The following is a 22,008-nucleotide window of genomic DNA, read 5'->3' as shown; positions in this document are numbered from 1 at the left end:
TGGGATGTCATTACTAATAAGTATGGGATGTCATTACTAATAGAGAGAACATGATTCCCAAGAGTATGCTAGTAATGATTAACAAGGGACTTGCTAGGCATTTCTGCAAAAAGCAATTCCGTGGCTCAATTTTGCAGGATAGAACAGCCACCTCAAATGAATTACATGAACAAGACAAAATCTACTAGGAGGGGGCTCTTAGCTGCGAAATTGCCTGGCAAGCCCAAGTAATAATAGATTTCTCATATCAATTTCAGGGGGTTCTGACATCTGGTGAACGTGTGAAGAAATCATTTCCCATGCATGTCATATGTACATAATCAAATCTGCTGAACCGGTCTGCAACCATTTTTGTTGAACTTAAGGTATGTTTGGCCATCATGAAAAAAAAATAATTCATGGAATATTTGTGGGACCAGTTTTGAGAGATGGGCTGGAGAGACTTGAGAAGGTTGGAGTGAGGGGAGCTTGAAAAGCTCAAAAAGTGAAAAATAATTTTAAATTTTCTTTCACTAGTTTTTATGGATTTTTGATACATTCTCTATTCCCACCCACTCAATTCTCTCCCTCTCATTTCCAGCTCCTCTCTCATACTTGGCCTAGGAATATTCCGTGGAAAAATTTTTCATGGTTTGCCAAACATGGCCTAAACATCGCATCTTAACAATGATCGTTTGCGTAGTGGAAGAAGCAGGCGGAAATAAGAGAATCAAAATATCTGAAGTTCACTAATGTAGCTTTGGAAAATCCAATTCTTTGCGTTTCTGTACATTTTTCAGAAAGAGAAATTATATGGTGCCCGCCAGTGAAGTCCCGTGTGGGTGGAAAGATGAAAGTACCACCCTTGATGTTTGGATCAAGAGAAGCTAGGTTCCATTGCAAAAGGCATTTCGCAGCTGGTCTGTCGCATGTCAAACCAATCACCTCGTGAATGGAGACAACAACTCCTTTTGCGATGGACTCTAGCAAATCCCTTGGATAAAAAATGCACTGAGCTTCACACTCGGGCACCAATCACTATATAAAAACTCTTCAAAAATGGTTAGATTTGCCAAATGCCATGAATCAGTTTCTGTTTTCATTTTTCTCTTTAACTCTGTTTCTTTCTCAATGTAAAATGGGCTTAAAACAAATTTTACGTCCAAATTTGAACTTTAAAATGACCTTAAAATTCATTTTACGCTAGTGAAAAAATATGCCAAACCTACAACTTAACAAGAGATAAAATATAAGTTTGTTATATTTAATTAATGCACGATCAACATCATTAATAGGGGACTTGTTAGGCAATTTTATGGCTCACTTTTGTAGGTGAGAACAGCCGCTTGAATTAAATGAATAAGACAAAATCTGCCAAAAAGTTAGCACAGTGGTTTTCCACGAAATTGCCTATCAAATCCCCCATTTCTGCCGGCTTTTGCATTTGAGAACAGCCACACAGGTTGACTTTTTGGCAGATTTTGTCTCTCATGAGGCTGTTCTAAGCCAGCCGCGAAATGGCTTTCCTCAAAATGGGCTAGAAAAAAATTAATTTTCTTTTTTTTGTGTTTTTATGACTACTCTTTTTACACTAGAGGGGGCTGCTAGAAGTAAAAAAAGGGTCGAATATATCATTTCCCTATATTTTTTTATACCATGGCCCACTTACCTTGGGCCCACAGATTGTCACGTGCCTTCATAGCCACGTGTACGGTAGCGATGCCACATTTACATCCTCCATTTTCCCCCTTTGGAGTTTAAGAAAAGTGGATGTTTTCCCGCCAATACAGTAAAGAAATATTTTTTCCATAGAATTGAAAATTTAAAAATAAGAAAAGTAAGGAATAGAAAAAGTAAGAAATATTGGGATATGATAAATTCGCACCCACTATAAGATAATTCGCACCACTTATAACGTGAATTGTGGCAGACTTTAACGCTTTTTGACGGCAAATCACGTCAGAGGGGAGCGAATTATCTTACAGTGGATGCGAATTTATCATCTCCCTAAAAAATATTAAACAATCAGTTTCTTAACTTGACTTCTGTTTGAGTTGTGAGCCAAATCTTCTCCTTGTTTTTCAAACCCCAATACTCTCTTTTTTTCTCTCTGACTTATTTCAATCTGTGTCAATGCTGAAAAGGTAATTTTCTTCCATTCTTCTCAAAAGGGTTTCTTTGTTTTTTGCAATTCATTCATTGGTTCGGTTCAAAATCTCTCTTCTTTTAGGTTTTCTTTGAATACCCATTTATCTACTTGTTGTTGCTGATTTGGGTTGCTTAATTGTGGGAAATTATATTTTTGTGGGGAATCCTAATTGGGTTTTGATCTATTTCTTCTAAGTAATAGTGTAAGAAAAATGTGGCTTTTCTTTGTTTTGATGCAATGGGGAGAAAGCTTGGACTTTTATTAGCTTCTGATGATATTAATATTAATCTGTTTAGGGTTTGAATTCAGTGAAGAGAAGATTTAATCATCTTGGGATTTTTTTATTTATTTTATTTTCTTAGGAATAGTCCATGAAGTGGGGATTTTTCTGGGTTTTGATGGATCCAAATATGTAGTCACGCCCCTTAAAAGTTTTTTTTTTTTTGGTTGCTTGAGTTGAATTAGTTGGGTTTCTTCATGCTTGGCAAGCATTTTTTAGGAGCTGCTGTTATTGGGAAAATGTCATAGCCTTTCTGAGTTCGAAGCTGGTTTTGTAGATATGCGATCAGTCTTATTGTGTTTGTAGTTTTTCCTTGGTAAATTTCGTACTCATCTTGGTTTGGTTTGGGTGATTATAAGCAAGGAAGCAGGATTCTTCCCTGGGAGCCTTCGATTCCCGCTTCCATTCCCGTTTCGATTCCTGTTTCGATTCCTGCTTTCGATTTCCGCTCTGGCAACCTTGAGTAGGATTTTTCCCTGGGAGCCTTCGATTCCCGCTTTCGATTCCCGCTCTGGCAACCTTGATTATAAGTGATTTGTCTCTGCATCTCATCATCAAACATGACTGAATTTATTCGCTTTAGACTCTAGTGTGCGGAAAATTTCCACGCTTTTACCTGGAGCCAACTTGATAAAGAAATATTTGTGAGCGGCAAATATTATTTTGATTTTCTTTTATATCGTCATACATTTATTGCTGGAGTGCAAAGTTTTTTGTTTTACCATTTTACTCTTGAAATTCTTTGTTTAGAATTCTACGATGGACTTGGCATTGTTTAAATTGATCTGATTCTCTTGTTCTGAATGTGATAGATAACCAAAACAATTATTATGTTTCGTTTGTGGAAGAATCTGTACAGATTGCTTCTATTGATTCCAAGCTTTGATTCTTTAATTCATTAGGACTTAATGACTTTCGTGAAAAAAACACATTTATCTTGGGTTTGGATCAGACTCTTTGTACAACACCATCTCATCTCTCTCTCTCTCTCTCTCTCTCTCTCTCTCTCTCTCAAAAAGAGGACATTTTGAGACATGTCGGAAAAAGTGAGGGGAATATAACCCATAAGAGATGATTTAAACTTCCCTACGATGCAGTTTTGGCTTGTAGGAAAGGATTGAAGCACGAGCCTCCTTCCCACCCTTAACTAGTAGGTCATGTGGGCCAGGGTTTTAACTTTTAAGTTAGATTAGGTAATGTTCTTAGGCTATAAGTGGTTGGCCATGGGTAGTGATGTGGACATCCACCATATCTAGGTCCAATCAAATATAAAAATGTAAGATCCCACATCGGAAAGGGAGAGAAAGTTCCTGGGCTATATATGTGAACTCTCCTTCTCCCTATGTAGACGCATTTTCAGCATCTCCAAGGGGCAGGCCCTGTGGAGTGGGTCAGGCACTGCTAGTGCTGATGGAAAACAAAATCAGGGAGGGTGGAAGACCCATAACCGGACAATATTTACACAGTGGGGTGGGGGTGTGACAGAATGGTATCGGAGCTGTACCTTCCACAGTATGGTGTGCTAACGAGGACGCTGAGCCCTGGGGAGGGGTGTGGATTGCAAGATCCCACTTCTGAAAGGGAGAGAAAGTTCATGGGCTATATATGTGAACTCTCCTCCTTCCCGTGTAGACATGTTTTCAGTATCTCCAAGGGGTGGGCCCGCGGAGTGGATCGAGGACGGTTAGTGCTGCTGGAAACAAAGCTGGGGAGGGTAGAAGACCCAAAACCGGACAATATTTACACAGTGGGGTCGAGGCATGACAAAAAATAACAAAAATAAAATGTAAGACTGAAATTAAACAAACAGATCCTAAACGAAATGACTAATCCTACAGCCATGGCCCGCGGAGTGGATCCGAAACCGACATTCGCCTAAATCCAAAATTTTGAATTTCCCAAATTTAGGCTGAAATTTCAGAAAATTGATTTTTTTTTTCAAAAATATATTATTTTTCCTAGGTTTCGGTAATTTCTGCCGAAATTTCAGAAATAATAAAATAATACTTTTTTTACCGGATTTGGGTGAAATTTTGTTTTGGCCAAAGCCGAAACCGAAACCGAAATTTAAATCCATGCCTACAGCTAAACCACATCAATTCTACTATGTGGAAAAGACTTCGAGTAGAGGTCTGAAATGTGCCGGTATAAGTCCTCACGAAGTTGTCCTAATTCGGCCTTATCTATCCACGAGCAGTCTATCAAAGAGTGTCCTCGCCAACAAACTGAATACGTCCTGTGAAATCCTTCGCGAGTCTCCATCGTCATAACATCCATAATTCAAACTCTGAAAGATAATGAAGTGATATTTTTGGCCTCGGGTGGGTCTCATAAGTACTGATAATGATAGGCTCCAGTTGGAAACTATGGGGAAAAACATCTGAGTAAATTTCTGAAATGTGCTAGTATAAGTCCTCATGAAGTCGTTGTAATTCGGCTTCATTTATCCATGAGCAGTCTATCAATGAGTGTCCTCGCCAACGAACTGAATACGTCCTGTGAAATCCTTGGTGAGTCTCCATCGTCATAACATCCATAATTCAAACTCTGAAAGATAATGAAGTGATGTCTTTGGGCTCGGGTGGGTCTCAAATGTACTGATAATGATAGGCTCCAGTTGGAAACTGCTCACGTCAAAGATATGTCATCACTAGATCTCCAACATGGAAAGGAGGATCTCTCCGATGCTAATCGACCATAGTCTTTCTAACACCTATTTTTGTACCTACTTTATGTGCTGGACAAAGGCATCGGCATCGATACTAAGCTTTCCAGGGTAGAGTATCGGGGTATGGTCCAAGAGGTGAGGAATGGGATGACCACGGATGGTCTCAAAGGAGCGGTTAGTGGAACTATTATATGCAAACCCTGATTGGGGTAGAATTAAGTTCCATTGATGAGGTCTCCAGCTAAGAATTCCAACGAATTCCTTAAGCTGCGATTGACCCCATCTATTTGTCCATCTTTTTGGGGATAATATGCGCTACTGAATTGAATTGTACTCAACGTTTTACTCCATAAAGTTCTCCATAAATGACTCAAGGATAACTGAGCTATACGAGACGGAATGAAAAGAGAGAACTCAGATAGCCTATCAACAATGACAAAGACGGACTCAAGTCTCCTAATAGTCTCAGAAAAAGGGATATAGAGAACATTTTTTTGAGTTTGACTCCTAATGTACTGACTCTCCCTGTACTAAGTACTAACACATACAATGGATCACATAGCGTTTTAATCCAGGCCAAGATCCTCTAAGGCGATGATTTTAGCTTGCTCAAAATGGTCTGCTAACATCGGCAGGCCAAGATCCTCTAATAGTCTCAGGATTCTCGATGAGATTCGGGATTTAGTGCGGGACCTTCATCCCCAATTACAACATCGGTGGAGATTTGCAAATTCCTCGGCTGATCCTTTGGCGAAAGAGGGGGTGAATATACCTATTACTCGCTTTACCTTTTGTCGGGGAATTCCAATTGATCTGGATAATGTAGATCCCTCGTGAAAGCTGTGGGTGTTGTTTCTGTAATCTGTCCTACCTTCGGGGACCGCTTATCCCCTGTTTTGTTATGTTGGATTATGCAATTAATAAATGTTACTTTTCAAAAAAAAATAAAATAAAATCGTCTGCTAACCCTCTACTATGACGCTCAAGATCTGTCAGGAACACACAAGCGAGTGCGGTAAAATGAATAAACTTCCTGAATGACATGTAATGCTGTAGGACCAAAGAGTGGGTCTATAAGATACCGATCCTTAAGAGACTCAAAAATAGAGATCTCGCTAGCAACCTCAAATTTATTCTGTCTAAAAAATAATGCAAACTCCTTTCCTTTGAGCTTAGTATCCTCACTCCATTACTCGTTGTTGCTAGATATGCGGACACATCCTTCGACGGACTAGGGACACGCCTTACTTGGTTTAACTTAATCTTCTTGCCTTCTTTAATAAAGGAGATGTATTTTTTTTCTCCATCAGGGGTGGGCAGGTGGCTTTACGATTATATTACCAAGGACAACCCAATAAAATATGACACACCTCTAGCAGAGCGACATCAGTCCAATCCATGTCTTTATAAATATCCCCGATGGAAGAGGTCACAAGACATAGAGTTTTAACCGAGACTTAATTCGCGCAATGTACTTGGCAAATTGCTAAGTTTTTTACCTTCAGCTTATCTACTATTATCTGTGAAATCAAATTTTCAGTTTTTCCACTACCAATGATATTAGTGCACAACTCTCCACCTATTGTGCAAATGGTGTGGAAACTGCCACTCTTCAACCACTCACCGGTTCCTATGGTCTTAGGGGATATCATGTCACGACGGATCACACAAACTGTCCCCTCATGATCCCCATCAAGTATGACTTCATCGTGCTTGCCCTTAGTTGCTTGCTTATCCATCACCTCATGTGGAGCACTTTTGAACCATTTTTCGCTTAAAGGCCAGTTCCATCCTCATCATCTAGTAGTTCTGCTATGTTAGTTTGAGGTTTGAATATTCTACATGGACAATTAGACGATCTGTGGCTCGACTCACCAGACTTGAAATATTTGCGTGTGGTACTCTGTGTTTTGGGTCCTAACAGTCCAGAACCTGTGTTCGTCTCACCCATGGTGGCCTTGGGGCCATGCTTTTAAGAGAAAGATGGGTTCAATCAACTAGTCATAGTCTCTATTAGCTGAACTAGAGGGGCATACTTTAGTGTCCCTTCGCAGGGAACGCTTGGCCATCTTCTCGGTAAGTGCCAATCGAAAGTTATCATCAACCATGAGAAGAGTGTGAAAGAAGACCGTCTCCTGGAGCTCAAAGCGCAACCCCTTAATATATTGAGCGGTTGCTCTTCGTCTAAAATGATTGCATTATGAACGGTCAATTGATGATATCCTTCCGTGTATTCCCTTTTCAGCTCCTTGTTTAAAGCCCAAAAGTCTCTTTCATCCCAGCCTTGTTATCAATCTCGGGCTCGCCCCTTTGAGTTCTAACTTGGATTTGTTTATTTTTTGTTTTGTTTCCACCAAATAAGGGCAATGCCCTTTAGTTTCATGCTAATAAATTTGACATTCTTGTGCTCAGTGAGCTCTTTCCAATCAGAGAAATGATCTAAGCCACTCACTCAGAGAATTCGTCTGGGTTGAAGGTGACCCTAAAATCCCTGACATCTACTGTAACTCTGAAATCTCTAGACCTTTCTAAAGCTCACACTAGTCTATCCTCAAGATGATGCTTGGGACCATCATAGAAATGCTTCAGCTCCTCATAAGGTTCAAAGTCGTCACCGTCGGAGAAGTCGTCTAGACCTAAACCTTGACTACTCACGTTGCATTTCACTAATGGATAGGTTGGGCATGTGTTTATAGTGGTCATGGCGTTCTCGAGAGTTCCATGCCCAATATGATTGCTATTGTTGTTTAGAGCTACTCTAATATTAGCTAGCATGTCCTAGCGTTGGTCCAACGTAGCTTGAGTGCTTTGTTGCAAGGGTTCTCGAGGTTGGCCTTAACCTTCATTGATGTGAAATATTGACACTATTAACCATGGGCTAAAAGTGAGTAACCAGTGTGCAGGACAACCCTACAGACTTTGAGGAGATGCTAAACACCTAAACAAGAATGGAAGGACTCAAATGGAGGACATAGGCTTAAGACTTAGAACAACACCAAGAACTACAAATCTTATCAAAAGACCCCTAAAAGACAAGAAACTACTAACCTAGACTCTCTGGGCAATATTACCAAACACCTAAGGGAGACTCTCTTGGTACTATTACTGAACATCTAGAGGGAATAAATGGATGGCGGAATTTTTTTGGTTCTTGGGACTTTTGTGGAATTTCCGCAGGAAACCCACGTTTGGTTGCTGGTTATATAGTGGGCACAAAAGAATCCCATGAACCAAAATAACCCCGCACGAAACCCAAAGCTGAAAAAAAGATCCCAGGAACCAAAATAATCCTGCACGAAATCCGAGGAACCAAAATAACCAAAAGAAGAACTTTTTTCTTCCCAACAGTTCAAGCAACCAAACAAAGCATGGGATTTTTATTTTACCTGGATTTTTTTTTTCCCACGATAGTCCGGTCAACCAAACATGGGATTTTTATTTTACCGGGATACTTCCAAGGAGTTTTTTTTCCCACCAATCTCCCAGGAAGTTTTTTGTTCCACAAAAGTCCCAAGAACCAAAAAAATTCCGGCATCCAAACGGAGCAATTTAGGGATATGATAAGCTCGAAGCTCTGATGCCAGTTTGATACAAACCAAGGGTTCGCAAGTCAGCTCACATGGGTATGCTATAAAAGAGCATTGTGGTACGTTTTGTCTTCTCATTAAGGGCATTTCAGACTCTGCACCCTCTTTCACTAATATATCCGCATCTTCATGAGTGGAGCGACGCATATGTTGAAACTTGGTCTTGATCACTGTGAAATGACCAGTTACTCCAATAGCTTAAGCTCTTGGAGAAGGCGTTATTTAATCTTTTATACTTTAACACTCCCCATCACGTTTGGCCCCTCTTTTTAGTGTTGGCCTACACGTGGCACATGTCTCCCCTCTTTTGGGTTTGTCCATTGCATTTGGATTTTTACCATCAAGGAGGTTTGAACTCAGGAGCTCTGATACCATGTGAAACGATCAGTTACTCCAAAAGCTTAAGCTCTTGGGGAAGGTATTATTTAATCTTTTGTACTTTAACAATCACGACTAGATCTCTGGTCTCCATGATGATGTCCATTAATAAGGACCAACCGCTTTGCCCCCTGCTCATGCAATTACATTGGAAGAATCGTCTTCAATGATTAACGATCCAAAGCCATTTGCTACAAACCACTTCAAACCCCATAATAGGGCTGTAACTCTCGAAATAGACCGCTGATACTCGTCCGCCCCGGATTTCCTTTTTAGCTTCTCTCTAAATTCATTTGACCACCCAGTGTAAGGTGGACACCACCTAGACATCACTTCTGGATTCTCCTTTTCTCGACAATAATCACCTTCCATTTTGTAAGGATTTCTCCAACACTATAGCAAAGTGTCTCCTTACCTCTTCTACTCCATGCAATTACGTCGGTTTTGATATCTAGCACTATCCTTCCCCAACCTTGATGTTGATCTTTAAATATACGGTTCCTCTTTTCTTTCCATAAATGCCAAATCATTGCATAGGCTACCAACGGCCATAGATTGCGACCCATTTCGCTAAAATGCCTGCCATTCCAATCCAAAAGAATTGGCTGTTAGTGTAATTTTCAAAACAAAGTTGTTTTTCAAGTATTTTATGAACAAAATGCTTTTATTTGGTAAAAAGGGGTTGCTTTTTGAGAAGTTGCTTTTGAAAGATAGTTCCACATCGGATTGGAGAAAAGTTGGAGAAGAGCTTAAATAGTTTTTCCCTCTTCTCTTTATTGTTTTAAATAAACAATGGGCTTTAGCCATTGGGTGGACCCGCGGGACGGTGCAACGCACCGTTCGCACACGCGCGCGCGCGGCGTGGGCAATGGGCTTTATTGGCGCTTTTTTAGGCGCACTTTGCACTTCGCACGCCGCATCGTAGCGAGGAGCGATTGGAGCCTTTCATTTTTCCAGATTTAATCTGGGCCATTGGATCCAGATCATGTTGGATCGGTCAAGTCAATGGACCTAATGGTTCGTTGGGTTGGGCTTTCAGTTCGGACCCAACGGTTGGCCCAGCGGGCCTAGAGTGCTCCAACGGCTAGTGTAGAAGCGGGTGCAATCTGGTTTGTCGGATTGTGATAACGGCTAGTGATGATCGGGTGCGATGATGACCGTTAGATCGTGTCTCATTGTCCCAACGGTCATGACATCCAGGGGTGCGATCCGCACCGTGGATGGTTGATCTAGTGGTTACGGGGTTGAAAGGGTTTTTACACAACCCAATGGTCAATCCATGATTGATTTGGACCGCAGAGTCGCGGATGGGCACGATCTAACGGCCAGAATCAAGCCCGCTCTAAAGAGGTGCCCTGTAGGGGTGTGTTTTCAACAGAAAAGACACCAGTAGCTCTATAAAAAGAGCAGAATCTCACCATTGCAAAGAGAATTCGAAATCCATTTTGTGTGACTTGATTTTTACAAATTCAAGAGCCTTAAACTCTCATCAAGAAGCCTTTACAATTACTGTTTACAATTTTATTCCAGAAACAATTCTAGTGTACTGTTTTCTGCAGAAACAGTAACTAATGGTCTCAAATACTTGTTCCATTCTAAAGGTGATTCTTGGGTCTGTTTCTGTTTGGTGCAAAACGTCAACAGATATCTTGGTGGTGATAACACCAGGCTTCATTGTATCTTGGAGGCATATTCGTGGTACCCCTTGCACACTAACTGGTGGGGGCGAACCTTCTTTTGCCATCTCTTGAAGTTACCCTTGTTGAAGCGCTCCAATTTCACAAAATCTTGGGTCATCTGCTTCATCGATTGCGCCATGAAGAACTCCAAAGAATATTGTCTTAAGATTGTTGTAAAAATCTGTTTTGGAGATGGGAGAAATAGAGTAGAGAGGAGGTGCTTCAAGGCGCGATGTCGCTTTCCTTAAGACAATATTCGCCCCCACCAGTTAGTGTGCAAGGGGTACCACGAATATGCCTCCAAGATACAATGAAGCCTGGTGTTATCACCACCAAGATATCTGTTGACGTTTTGCACCAAACGGAAACAGACCCAAGAATCACCTTTAGAATGGAACAAGTATTTGAGACCCCTAGTTACTGTTTCTGCAGAAAACAGTACACTAGAATTGTTTCTGGAATAAAATTGTAAACAGTAATTGTAAAGGCTTTTTGATGAGAGTTTAAGGCTCTTGAATTTGTAAAAATTAAGTCACACAAAGTGGATTCCGAAAAAATCTTTGCAATGGTGAGATTCTGCTCTTTTTATAGAGCTACTGGTGTCTTTTCTGTTGAAAACACACCCCTACAGGGCACCTCTTTAGAGCGGGCTTGATTCTGGCCGTTAGATCGCGCCCATCCGCGACTCTGCGGTCCAGATCAATCCTGGATTGACCATTGGGTTGTGTAAAAACCCTTTCAACCCCGTAACCACTAGATCAACCATCCACGGTGCGGATCGCACCCCTGGATGTCATGACCGTTGGGACAATGAGACACGATCTAACGGTCATCATCGCACCCGATCATCACTAGCCGTTATCACAATCCGACAAACCAGATTGCACCCGCTTCTACACTAGCCGTTGGAGCACTCTAGGCCCGCTGGGCCAACCGTTGGGTCCGAACTGAAAGCCCAACCCAACGAACCATTAGGTCCATTGACTTGACCGATCCAACATGATCTGGATCCAATGGCCCAGATTAAATCTGGAAAAATGAAAGGCTCCAATCGCTCCTCGCTACGATGTGGCGTGCGAAGTGCAAAGTGCGCCTAAAAAAGCGCCAATAAAGCCCATTGCCCACGCCGCGCGCGCGCGTGTGCGAACGGTGCGTTGCACCGTCCTGCGGGTCCACCCAATGGCTAAAGCCCATTGTTTATTTAAAACAATAAAGAGAAGAGGGAAAAGCTATTTAAGCTCTTCTCCAACTTTTCTCCAATCCGATGTGGAACTATCTTTCAAAAGCAACTTCTCAAAAAGCAACCCCTTTTTACCAAATAAAAGCATTTTGTTCATAAAATACTTGAAAAACAACTTTGTTTTGAAAATTACACTAACAATCCCCCACCATTTTCAAAATCAAAAGTATTATCTCATTATACTTCGAATTCTCATGCATAATTGAAGGTATCTTGCGATTTGAACGTTCACTTAGTGAGAACATATCAAAGTTGACAAGAACGGCATAGTAGACGTGTCTTTGAACTAGCGATTCTATATAGCCAACCGGATACGTTTCACACATAAGAAATTCATTTCCTCATGTGATTCTAATTAGCCGACACGTGAACTGGCCTTGTGTCTGTATCTCGGTTTCATGAGTGCTCTAGAAACTAGCCCAGTCTCATAGAAGGCGGCACCACCTTCACACTAACATAGGTAGGCTCAAGAGTGCCCCTGTAACTGTAGCACCCTAACAATTATGTTACAAGCCTATTAAGAGCCCACTGCTCAACCTCCTCCGTTACTCATTACAGGTACCAAGCACTTTACCTTGGGATGTTATTTATATAGTGCTTGCAACCACTCCAGATGATGTACTTGGGCTCATTGAACTCAAGACTTGATGTCTCTTCAAGTGTTGAGTCGAGTTTCCATCATTGGTGGTCATATATTACTGGCTTAAGACCCATCCCTATTGATGTCTTAAACACCATATCTCTTGCAAGACCTTTTGTTAATGGATCAGCCAGATTCTGGCTTGATCTCACATAATCTATAGTTACTACTCCATCAGTAAGTAACTGCCTAATGACACTATGCCTAAGTCCAATATGCCTGGACTTGCCATTGTAGACATGGTTATATGCCCTTGACAGTGTGGCCTGACTATCACAATGCACATATATAGATGGCATAGGTTTAAGCCAAATAGGAATTTCTAACAACAAATTCCTCAGCCACTCCGCCTCTTTACAACAAGAGGCTAATGTAATAAACTCTGCTTCCATAGTGGAAGTAGTTATGCAAGTCTGCTTCTTAGAAGCCCAGGAGATAGCTCCCCCACCAAGAGTGAATATCCATCCACTCGTTGATGAATGATCATCATGCTCAGTTAACCAACTGGCATCTGTGTATCCTTCTAATACCATAGGATACCCACTATAGTTCAATCCATAGTCTATAGTGCCTTTTAGATACTTCAGTATCCTATTTATAGCATTCCAATGTATATAACCAGGATTACTAGTAAACCTACTTAGTTTTCCTACTGAGAATGCAATATCAGGTCTTGTACATGTCATAGCATACATTAAACTACCTATGACACTAGCATATTGTAACTGAGAAATAGACCTACCAGTATTAGGATATAGTTTTACATTTGAATCAAAAGGTGATGACACTGGTGTGTAGTCAAAGTGATTAAACTTTTTAAGCACTTTCTCTATATAGTGTGATTGGGTAAGAATGAGGTTATTACCTTGCCTTATAATTCTAATACCCAAAATCACATCTGCTACACCCATATCCTTCATATCAAAATTCAATGACAGAAACTCTTTGGTCCTTGTGATACTATCCATATCACTACCAAAGATTAACATGTCATCTACATATAAACATATGATGACACCTTTTCCACCTTTATACTTACTATATACACATTTGTCAGATTCATGTATCTTAAAACCATTTGACATTAGAACCTGGTCAAATCTCTCATGCCACTGTTTAGGGGCTTGTTTAAGCCCATACAATGACTTAATTAATTTACAAACCTTATGCTCTTGACCTGACATGATAAACCCTTCAGGTTGATCCATATATACTTCTTCATCAAGTTCACCATTCAAGAAGGCTGTTTTAACATCCATTTGGTGAATGTGAAACTTGTATATAGATGAAAGAGCAATAAGAACTCTAATGGTGGAGATTCTAGCAACTGGGGCATAAGTATCAAAATAGTCTATACCGGCTTTTTGAGTAAAGCCTTTGGTAACCAACCTTGCCTTAAATTTTTCTATGGTTCCATCTACTTTTATCTTCTTCTTGAAGATCCACTTACAACCTATGGGTTTTGATCCAGGAGGTAAATCAACCAATTTCCAGGTTTTATTACCCATGATGGAATCCATTTCATCATTGATGGCCTCTTTCCAAAAGGCAGCATCTTGAGATTTAATGGCTTCTTCATAGGTCTTTGGATCAGTCTCTATATTTAGACTTAACATATTAGATTTAAAGATTTGATCTCTTGATCCTTCAACTAAGTATACTGCAAAGTCAGGACCAAAGATTTTATCTTTTCTTTCTCTTTTACTTCTTCTAATTTCTATAGGTTCATCATTACTTTCCTTTTGAAGTTCTAAAGAAGATTCTAAAGGTGAGTTAGAATCCAATAGTTTAGGAATAGAAGAGAACCTATTCTCAAAGAAGGTTGCATCCCTAGATTCAATAAGGGTATTTATCTCTACTAGGTCATTCGGTTCTATTACCAAGAACCTATAGGCTTTGCTATGATTTGCATATCCTAAGAATATGCATTCAATGCCTCTTTCTCCTAACTTCCTTTTCTTAGGTTTGGGTACTTGGACAATGGCCCTACAACCCCAAACTTTAAGATATCCTAAGTTACGTTTCCCCTTTTTCCAAAGTTCATAGGGGGTTACATGGATTTTCTTATTAGGTATCCTATTTAGGATGTGACAAGCCGTTAACAAGGCTTCACCCCAAAAACCCTTGTTTAATCCAGAATTGACTAACATGGAATTAACCATTTCCATTATAGTCCTATTCTTTCTTTCCGCAACACCATTCTGTTGTGGTGTATAAGGAGCAGAAAATTCATGGATTATTCCTTCATTTTCACAGAAATCAGGAAATTGATATTCCCCTCCCCTATCGGATCTAAGACACTTGATCTTAGACTCACATTGGATTTCTACTTCAGATTTATAGGCCTTAAATCTGTGTAAGACTTCATCTTTATGGCCTATTAAATAAGCATAACAGAATTTTGAAAAATCATCAATAAAAGTGACAAAATACTTTTTACCCCCTCTAGTAGGAGTACCATGCAAATCACATACATCACTATGGATTAATTGAAGTAAAGATGTAGATCTTTCTACACTAGGAAAGGGTTTAGTGACTATCTTGGTTTGCATGCAGATTTTGCATTTATCTATCATATTTTCATCATATTTAGGAATCAATTCTAACTTTACCATGTCATGCATTTTCCTAAAGTTAACATGTCCTAATCTATCATGCCATAATGAAATAGAATCAAGCATATAAACAGAAACATTTACTTTATTAAGATTCATCTTAAACATCCCCTCATACATGTACCCCTTCCCTACAAATGTTCCACCTTTGGAAAGTACAAACTTATTTGATTCAAATACAAGTTTAAAGCCATTCTTGTTAAGAAGGCTACCGGATACAAGATTTCTTCTAACTTCCGGTACATGATACACATCGGTAAGAGTGAGGATTTTGCCGGAAGTGAATTCGAGATCCACTTTTCCTTTGCCTTTGACTTCAGCAGTTGAAGAGTTTCCCATGTAGAGAACACTCCCATCTTCGACCGGTATATAAGTCGAGAATGCGCTTCTGTCCTTGCAAACATGCTTTGTAGCACCCGAGTCAATCCACCATGCATCTTCACCTTTGAGGAAATTTGCCTCGGATATCATGGCAACAAATTTTTCTTTGTTTCCATCCTTGTTTCCTTGAGTGTTCGATTTTCTATATCGACACTCCTTTTTGTAGTGGCCCATTTTGCCACACTAGAAACAAGCCCCTTTGAGCTTCTTGTTCTTATCAGAACCCTTGCCATTTTGATGCATTTTCCTCTTCTGTTTACCTTTCCAAGGTTGAGTAGGAGGGTTTGTATTTGTTACATTGGCAACTTCCACCATATGGACTTTAGAGGATTGATTTATAACATCATCTTTGTTATCTCGAAGCCTTGATTCTTCCTCAACTTGGAGGGTTTGAATCAAATCTTCGAGTGTCATTTCCTCCTTTTTATGTTTAAGACTTTTTCTAAAGTCTTTCCAAGATGGTGGTAATTTGTCAATGATAGAGGGTATGATGATTGTGTCATCAAGGTTTACCCCTTGCTGATGAACTTGGCTAATGATATGTTGGATCTCATGGACTTGATCCACTACCAACTTATCATCAGTCATCTTATAATTTAAAAAATGACTTACTACAAACTTTTTGGCGCCGGCATTTTCCAATAAGTACTTTGCCTCCAAAGCCGTCCAAAGTGCTCCCGCCGAACCCATGCTATGGTAGATGTCAAACAGTTCGTCGGTCATAGCATTGAGGATGTGTCCTTTGCACAGATAATCGTCTTGTTCCCACTTCCTCCTTCTACGGGCTTGGGCAAGTGTCTCGTTTTCAACTTCTGCCGGTTTTGGTGAAGTAAGAACATACACCACTTTGAGGGTGGTTAAAATGAAGTGAACCTTCTTTTGCCATCTCTTGAAGTTACCCTTGTTGAAGCGCTCCAATTTCACAAAATCTTGGGTCATCTGCTTCATCGATTGCGCCATGAAGAACTCCAAAGAATATTGTCTTAAGATTGTTGTAAAAATCTGTTTTGGAGATGGGAGAAATAGAGTAGAGAGGAGATGCTTCAAGGCGCGATGTCGCTTTCCTTAAGACAATATTCGCCCCCACCAGTTAGTGTGCAAGGGGTACCACGAATATGCCTCCAAGATACAATGAAGCCTGGTGTTATCACCACCAAGATATCTGTTGACGTTTTGCACCAAACGGAAACAGACCCAAGAATCACCTTTAGAATGGAACAAGTATTTGAGACCCCTAGTTACTGTTTCTGCAGAAAACAGTACACTAGAATTGTTTCTGGAATAAAATTGTAAACAGTAATTGTAAAGGCTTTTTTATGAGAGTTTAAGGCTCTTGAATTTGTAAAAATTAAGTCACACAAAGTGGATTCCGAAAAAATCTTTGCAATGGTGAGATTCTGCTCTTTTTATAGAGCTACTGGTGTCTTTTCTGTTGAAAACACACCCCTACAGGGCACCTCTTTAGAGCGGGCTTGATTCTGGCCGTTAGATCGCGCCCATCCGCGACTCTGCGGTCCAGATCAATCCTGGATTGACCATTGGGTTGTGTAAAAACCCTTTCAACCCCGTAACCATTAGATCAACCATCCACGGTGCGGATCGCACCCCTGGATGTCATGACCGTTGGGACAATGAGACACGATCTAACGGTCATCATCGCACCCGATCATCACTAGCCGTTATCACAATCCGACAAACCAGATTGCACCCGCTTCTACACTAGCCGTTGGAGCACTCTAGGCCCGCTGGGCCAACCATTGGGTCCGAACTGAAAGCCCAACCCAACGAACCATTAGGTCCATTGACTTGACCGATCCAACATGATCTGGATCCAATGGCCCAGATTAAATCTGGAAAAATGAAAGGCTCCAATCGCTCCTCGCTACGATGCGGCGTGCGAAGTGCAAAGTGCGCCTAAAAAAACGCCAATAAAGCCCATTGCCCATGCCGCGCGCCCGCGTCGCGTGTGCGAACGGTGCGTTGCACCGTCCCGCGGGTCCACCCAATGGCTAAAGCCCATTGTTTATTTAAAACAATAAAGAGAAGAGGGAAAAGCTATTTAAGCTCTTCTCCAACTTTTCTCCAATCCGATGTGGAACTATCTTTCAAAAGCAACTTCTCAAAAAGCAACCCGACATCGCGCCTTGAAGCATCTCCTCTCTACTCTATTTCTCCCATCTCCAAAACAGATTTGACTACATTGACTTCATAGATTCTTATAATGACCAAGCTAAACTAAAGCTTTTTATAATGCTCATCCATAGGCCATGAGAGTAAGGTCGATGGGCAAGATGTTACAAAGATTCTTTGTTTTCCTTGCAGAATATGCACCAACTGGCCATATGAACTTTCCTCTTTTAGGAGATTACAAGTGTTTATTCTTTTCTTTGCCACCGTCCATGTGAAGGCCACCATCCGGGGTGGAGTAGGCGATTTCCAAACTCTTGCGCAATGCAATCTCTCTATTCAGTGATGCCAACCTATAGAAGAAGGATCGGACCGAGGACCTTGAAGGATTCAGAATTAAACTCTATGATCCTAAGAGTTCGAAGTAAAATTACAGGAATAAAGACAGGGGAGACGGGTGGAGAGGCTGGCAATTTCACAATCTTTTATGTTACGCCTAAGCCTACGAGATCAGACCACACTCCCATCCGTTATCTAAATTGTTACTCCCTGTCACCTCATTATCGGTCGCAAACAGGCATAAGCTCGGAATTGCATGGCACAACAATGACTCACCTAACCACAGGTCTACCCAAAACCTTGTCCCCTCCCCCTTCCCCACTTTTGACCTCTTCAACGGTTCATTCACCGATCTAGACTCAGAGACACTTCCATGCACCTGAGCCTTTTCGTAAAGAAGGGCCTCTACTCTCCCAATCTCCCCAACCCTGCCCTTATTTGTCTCTAATTATTTGGTGCTTTTCTCTTCCCCAACTCTCCACAACCACTTTCCTAACAGGGTCGATTTTAGATTCCCAACGCCGAGGCCACCATGCGTCTTCATCCTCTGCACGATTTTCCAATTTATCAAGTATTTAAGCTTTCTCTTACTCTCTGCTTTCCATAGGACATTTCTTTGAAGCTTTTCCATTTTATTTGCCACTTTTGCCGGTATATCTTATTGCTGTGGATCCTTTATTGACATGAACCATCGCTGTGAAACCCCCAAGGTTTTAAATTTCGGTTTCGGAATGCGTTTCGGTCCTCACCGAAACCGAAATTTCAGCAGAAATTTTGAAATTTCGTTGAAATCGATCGAAATTAAATAAAGCAAGACTTTAGCCGGTACCAAATTTCGACTGTCGACATTTCGGTAATTTCGGCTGAAATTTCGGGATAATATTAAATAATCAATAAAAAATTTCGGGGGAAACGAAATTTTGATCGAAATTTCTCAATTTCGATCAAAGTTTTGTAATGTTTCGACTTTACCCAATTTCGGTTTCGGTCGAAATTTAAAACCTTGGATATGTACTCACTGTTATAATCTCATCGTTTTGAAACTCTAGTGAGCGCTCATCATCAAATTCTCATGTCAAACCCAAAACACATTTGAATTGTTTTCCTTTATTGTTTTTTCACATTGGTGATGTACCACCTCTTGGTATCTCTCCTTTTGTGTTTGGTAAGTGCATGCATTTCATACACCATGATTTCACTTCATCATTTTGTGAACTGTAAGTTTTTGGAACGGGGCCTATGTGCATATCCCTTGTAATTACCCATTCACACTATACCTACTCTCGTCATAAAATCTCTTTTCATACATTCACTTCAATGTTAGAACACTTTTTATTAATTTAATGGACACTGCCTCAGCTGTTTCATCTTTTATGATGCCAATGTTTTTCCAAATGGACTTTGTAATGGTTTCTTGATTTATGCTTCTCCAGAGACATGTTTGAGATGTCCTCAATATTAAATTAAGATTCCTAATGGTTCAACAATGATTGATGCTAAATTCAACGAATATGTGTTGGCGAACACTGCAACTATCATACCCACTTGTGACAAACAACAACCTGTATCTGGAAAGAAGAAAGCTCTGAGGGATTTGCAGAATGAACCTAGAAATATCGTTACACAACTGCTGGGAAACTCTCCTCTCTCAAAAGACGGAAGACCTATTGTGGATGCATCAAAGGTCACTGGAAACAAGAGGCCAAAACTCGACTGCCCTACAAGTCCTACTAATGGCACAAATGAGCATCTTGTATACGTCCGTAGGAAAGCTGAACTAGAGTCAGGAAAGTTAAATGCTTGCGACATTGAGAATGCCTACCCTCCACAATCAAGAAAATCTGGTTACAGAAAACAGGAACCACTCAAACAAGATAATCAGATGGAAGAGCCTAATAATTCCTGCTTTCTGACGTTGGCACCTATGCCAGTGCTTAAGCCAGCTTATGGGCTGACAGTGGCTGAACAAAACAACCCTCTGTTTAGTACTGGGACTTCTACTCTGGTTAACCCTCAGAAGACATGTGGTCAATATTGGGAAGAACGACTACTTCGACTGAAAATGTTCTTAAAGAACTGTGAACAATCAAACCATGAAGAATACATCCAGTGTAAGTCTAATTCAAATTTCAGTACTCTTATCTCATGGTTTCTTCATTTTTGCCAATATTAACATTCCTTTTGTTTTACATCATTGTTTTAGCACTTCGATCTCTTTCCGCAGCTGAACGCAGTAGACATGCCGTTGATTTAGAGAGACGTTCAATCCGTCTTTCACTGGAGGAAGGTAATCTACTTTTCAAAATTTCTATAATGTGCTGTTTTCTCCCTTTTGTGTTTGCTTTGGGCGGGTGAAACATAATGTTATGAAATGGATCTTGAATGTCATACAAGGTTTACAATTTCGGTTTCGGTTTTGGTCATCAGCGAAGCCGAGAAACATTTCAATTTCGGTACGAAATTTTGGCTGAAATCTTGTAAAATCACAGAAAATTTCAGTACGAAATCAAGGCCGAAATGGTTTTATTTTTAATTTTGTCTTTTTTTTTAGAAACATTGAGTGGAGTTGATTTTTGTTAAGGTTCCTGTCAAAATGTCTTAATATTTTTATCTGAAAAATTGCATGCTCTGCATATTTTGACCAAAACATTAATGAAATCCCAAAATTTCGAGCAAAATCTTGCATTTTTCTGAATCCAAGTGACTTGTTTTTGTAACAGTTGAAATGAAATATTTTGGCTGAAATGTAAAACCGTGTTGCCATATCCTTCGAGAAGAGAATTGGAAAACCTCTCATTCTCATCTTTCTATTTTCATGTTCCCGTATTGCAGTGAAAGAGATGCATAGGATGCAGGTTCTGAATGTCTTGGGGAAATCTGGCCTGAAATGTACTGTGAGTCCTTCAACACAAGCGCACTTTCAACTACTGGCTTCTCTGAAGCAAGAGGAACAGATGCATTGCTTGTAAGCAATGTATTTCTAGTACAAAAGCAGAAGACTTGGATTCTGCTATTGATTGTTGATCAGAAGATGTATTGGTTTATAATTCGGTTTGGAATTCTTCTCATCCATCTGCAGGGGTTAGCCCTGCGGGGTACCATTTCCCTTAATCTTTCAATTCAACTGAGAAAATTATAGACTAACTTTAGTAGCCCTGCCCACGTAGTAAATGAAAGTTCTAGACATCATAGATTCAATCAAGTGTGCATTGTGAGTTTATTACCAGAGTTGTAAATTTCATTTCGTTCGCATTTTGAACTTTTCGTTCTGCTATTTTTCTTTAATAGTTAAAAATTAAAAAAAAAATCCAAAAAATCAGGAATTGTTAAAGAATATAACAATTAAATGAATCAAATATGTAAAACATCCAACATGTACTTAAATAAATGTTGGCCTGTGTGTTGATCAGAGCTTGATAAGATGAAAAAACTTTAGTGACCAAATTATAAGATTTTTTTACCGGATTTTTGGGATTTAATAATCTTTTGACACGATAGAATCTATGAATTTTTAAAATTAGAAAAATACTTTAGATTTTGACCTAGGCTGTTCTTTTTTCGAATTTTGTAGTAGAATTGGAAAGTCGACTTTTTATCCTTATAGAAGGAAAGAAGAGAAGAGAACCAAGATAGTGATAAGAAGAAAAAAAGTAAAATGACATTTCAAACGAGAATGGGCATTTCGTCCGGAATAGACAAAATGGACAGAAATCTGAACTTCAGTCCAGAATGAAAATTTTCGTCCATTCCGGACATAATAGAATGAATTTTAGAACTTAGATTATGAGAAACTTCATTTGCTTCACTTTAATATCTATGTTTGCATTCACAAATATATTGATCAGGGGATGTATGCTGATGATTCATAGTAATCTTTCCATTGGACACATCTTAGCCGTACAAGTGGCATATGTTTGCTTAACCAGAGCCCACCACCAGTTGGCAT

General features: G+C 40.0%; 2 protein-coding genes across 2 annotated transcripts; one reads left to right on the top strand and one right to left on the bottom strand.

Moving 5' to 3' along the window:
• Positions 1-1,979: 1,979 nt before the first annotated feature.
• LOC143854586 (uncharacterized) lies at positions 1,980-21,314 on the top strand. Its single transcript, XM_077364625.1, has 4 exons — positions 1,980-2,123; positions 19,496-20,173; positions 20,266-20,349; positions 20,895-21,314. Exons 2-4 carry the CDS (start codon positions 19,549-19,551, stop codon positions 21,029-21,031), a joined length of 846 nt encoding a protein of 281 aa, XP_077220740.1. The 5' UTR covers positions 1,980-2,123; positions 19,496-19,548; the 3' UTR covers positions 21,032-21,314.
• On the bottom strand, positions 15,780-16,556 carry LOC143853795 (uncharacterized). The gene has a single exon (XM_077363525.1). The coding sequence runs from the start codon at positions 16,554-16,556 to the stop codon at positions 15,780-15,782; it is 777 nt and encodes a 258-aa protein (XP_077219640.1).
• Positions 21,315-22,008: the final 694 nt, after the last annotated feature.

Source organism: Tasmannia lanceolata, unplaced genomic scaffold, assembly GCF_043159265.1.
Source record: "Tasmannia lanceolata isolate RefF3 unplaced genomic scaffold, GAP_Taslan_0.1 ptg000020l, whole genome shotgun sequence".
NCBI lineage: Eukaryota > Viridiplantae > Streptophyta > Magnoliopsida > Canellales > Winteraceae > Tasmannia > Tasmannia lanceolata.
The sequence above is the reverse complement of the archived record's forward strand: the minus strand, read 5'-3'. Positions and strand labels throughout refer to the sequence as shown.

Coding starts and splice junctions, on each gene's coding strand:
- LOC143853795 (XM_077363525.1), bottom strand. CDS start 16,556: ATGGCGCAATCGATGAAGCAGATGACCCAAGATTTTGTGAAATTGGAG.
- LOC143854586 (XM_077364625.1), top strand. CDS start 19,549: ATGATTGATGCTAAATTCAACGAATATGTGTTGGCGAACACTGCAACT. Junction 20,174..20,265: donor CCATGAAGAATACATCCAGT/GTAAGTCTAATT, acceptor TCATTGTTTTAG/CACTTCGATCTCTTTCCGCA. Junction 20,350..20,894: donor CCGTCTTTCACTGGAGGAAG/GTAATCTACTTT, acceptor CCCGTATTGCAG/TGAAAGAGATGCATAGGATG.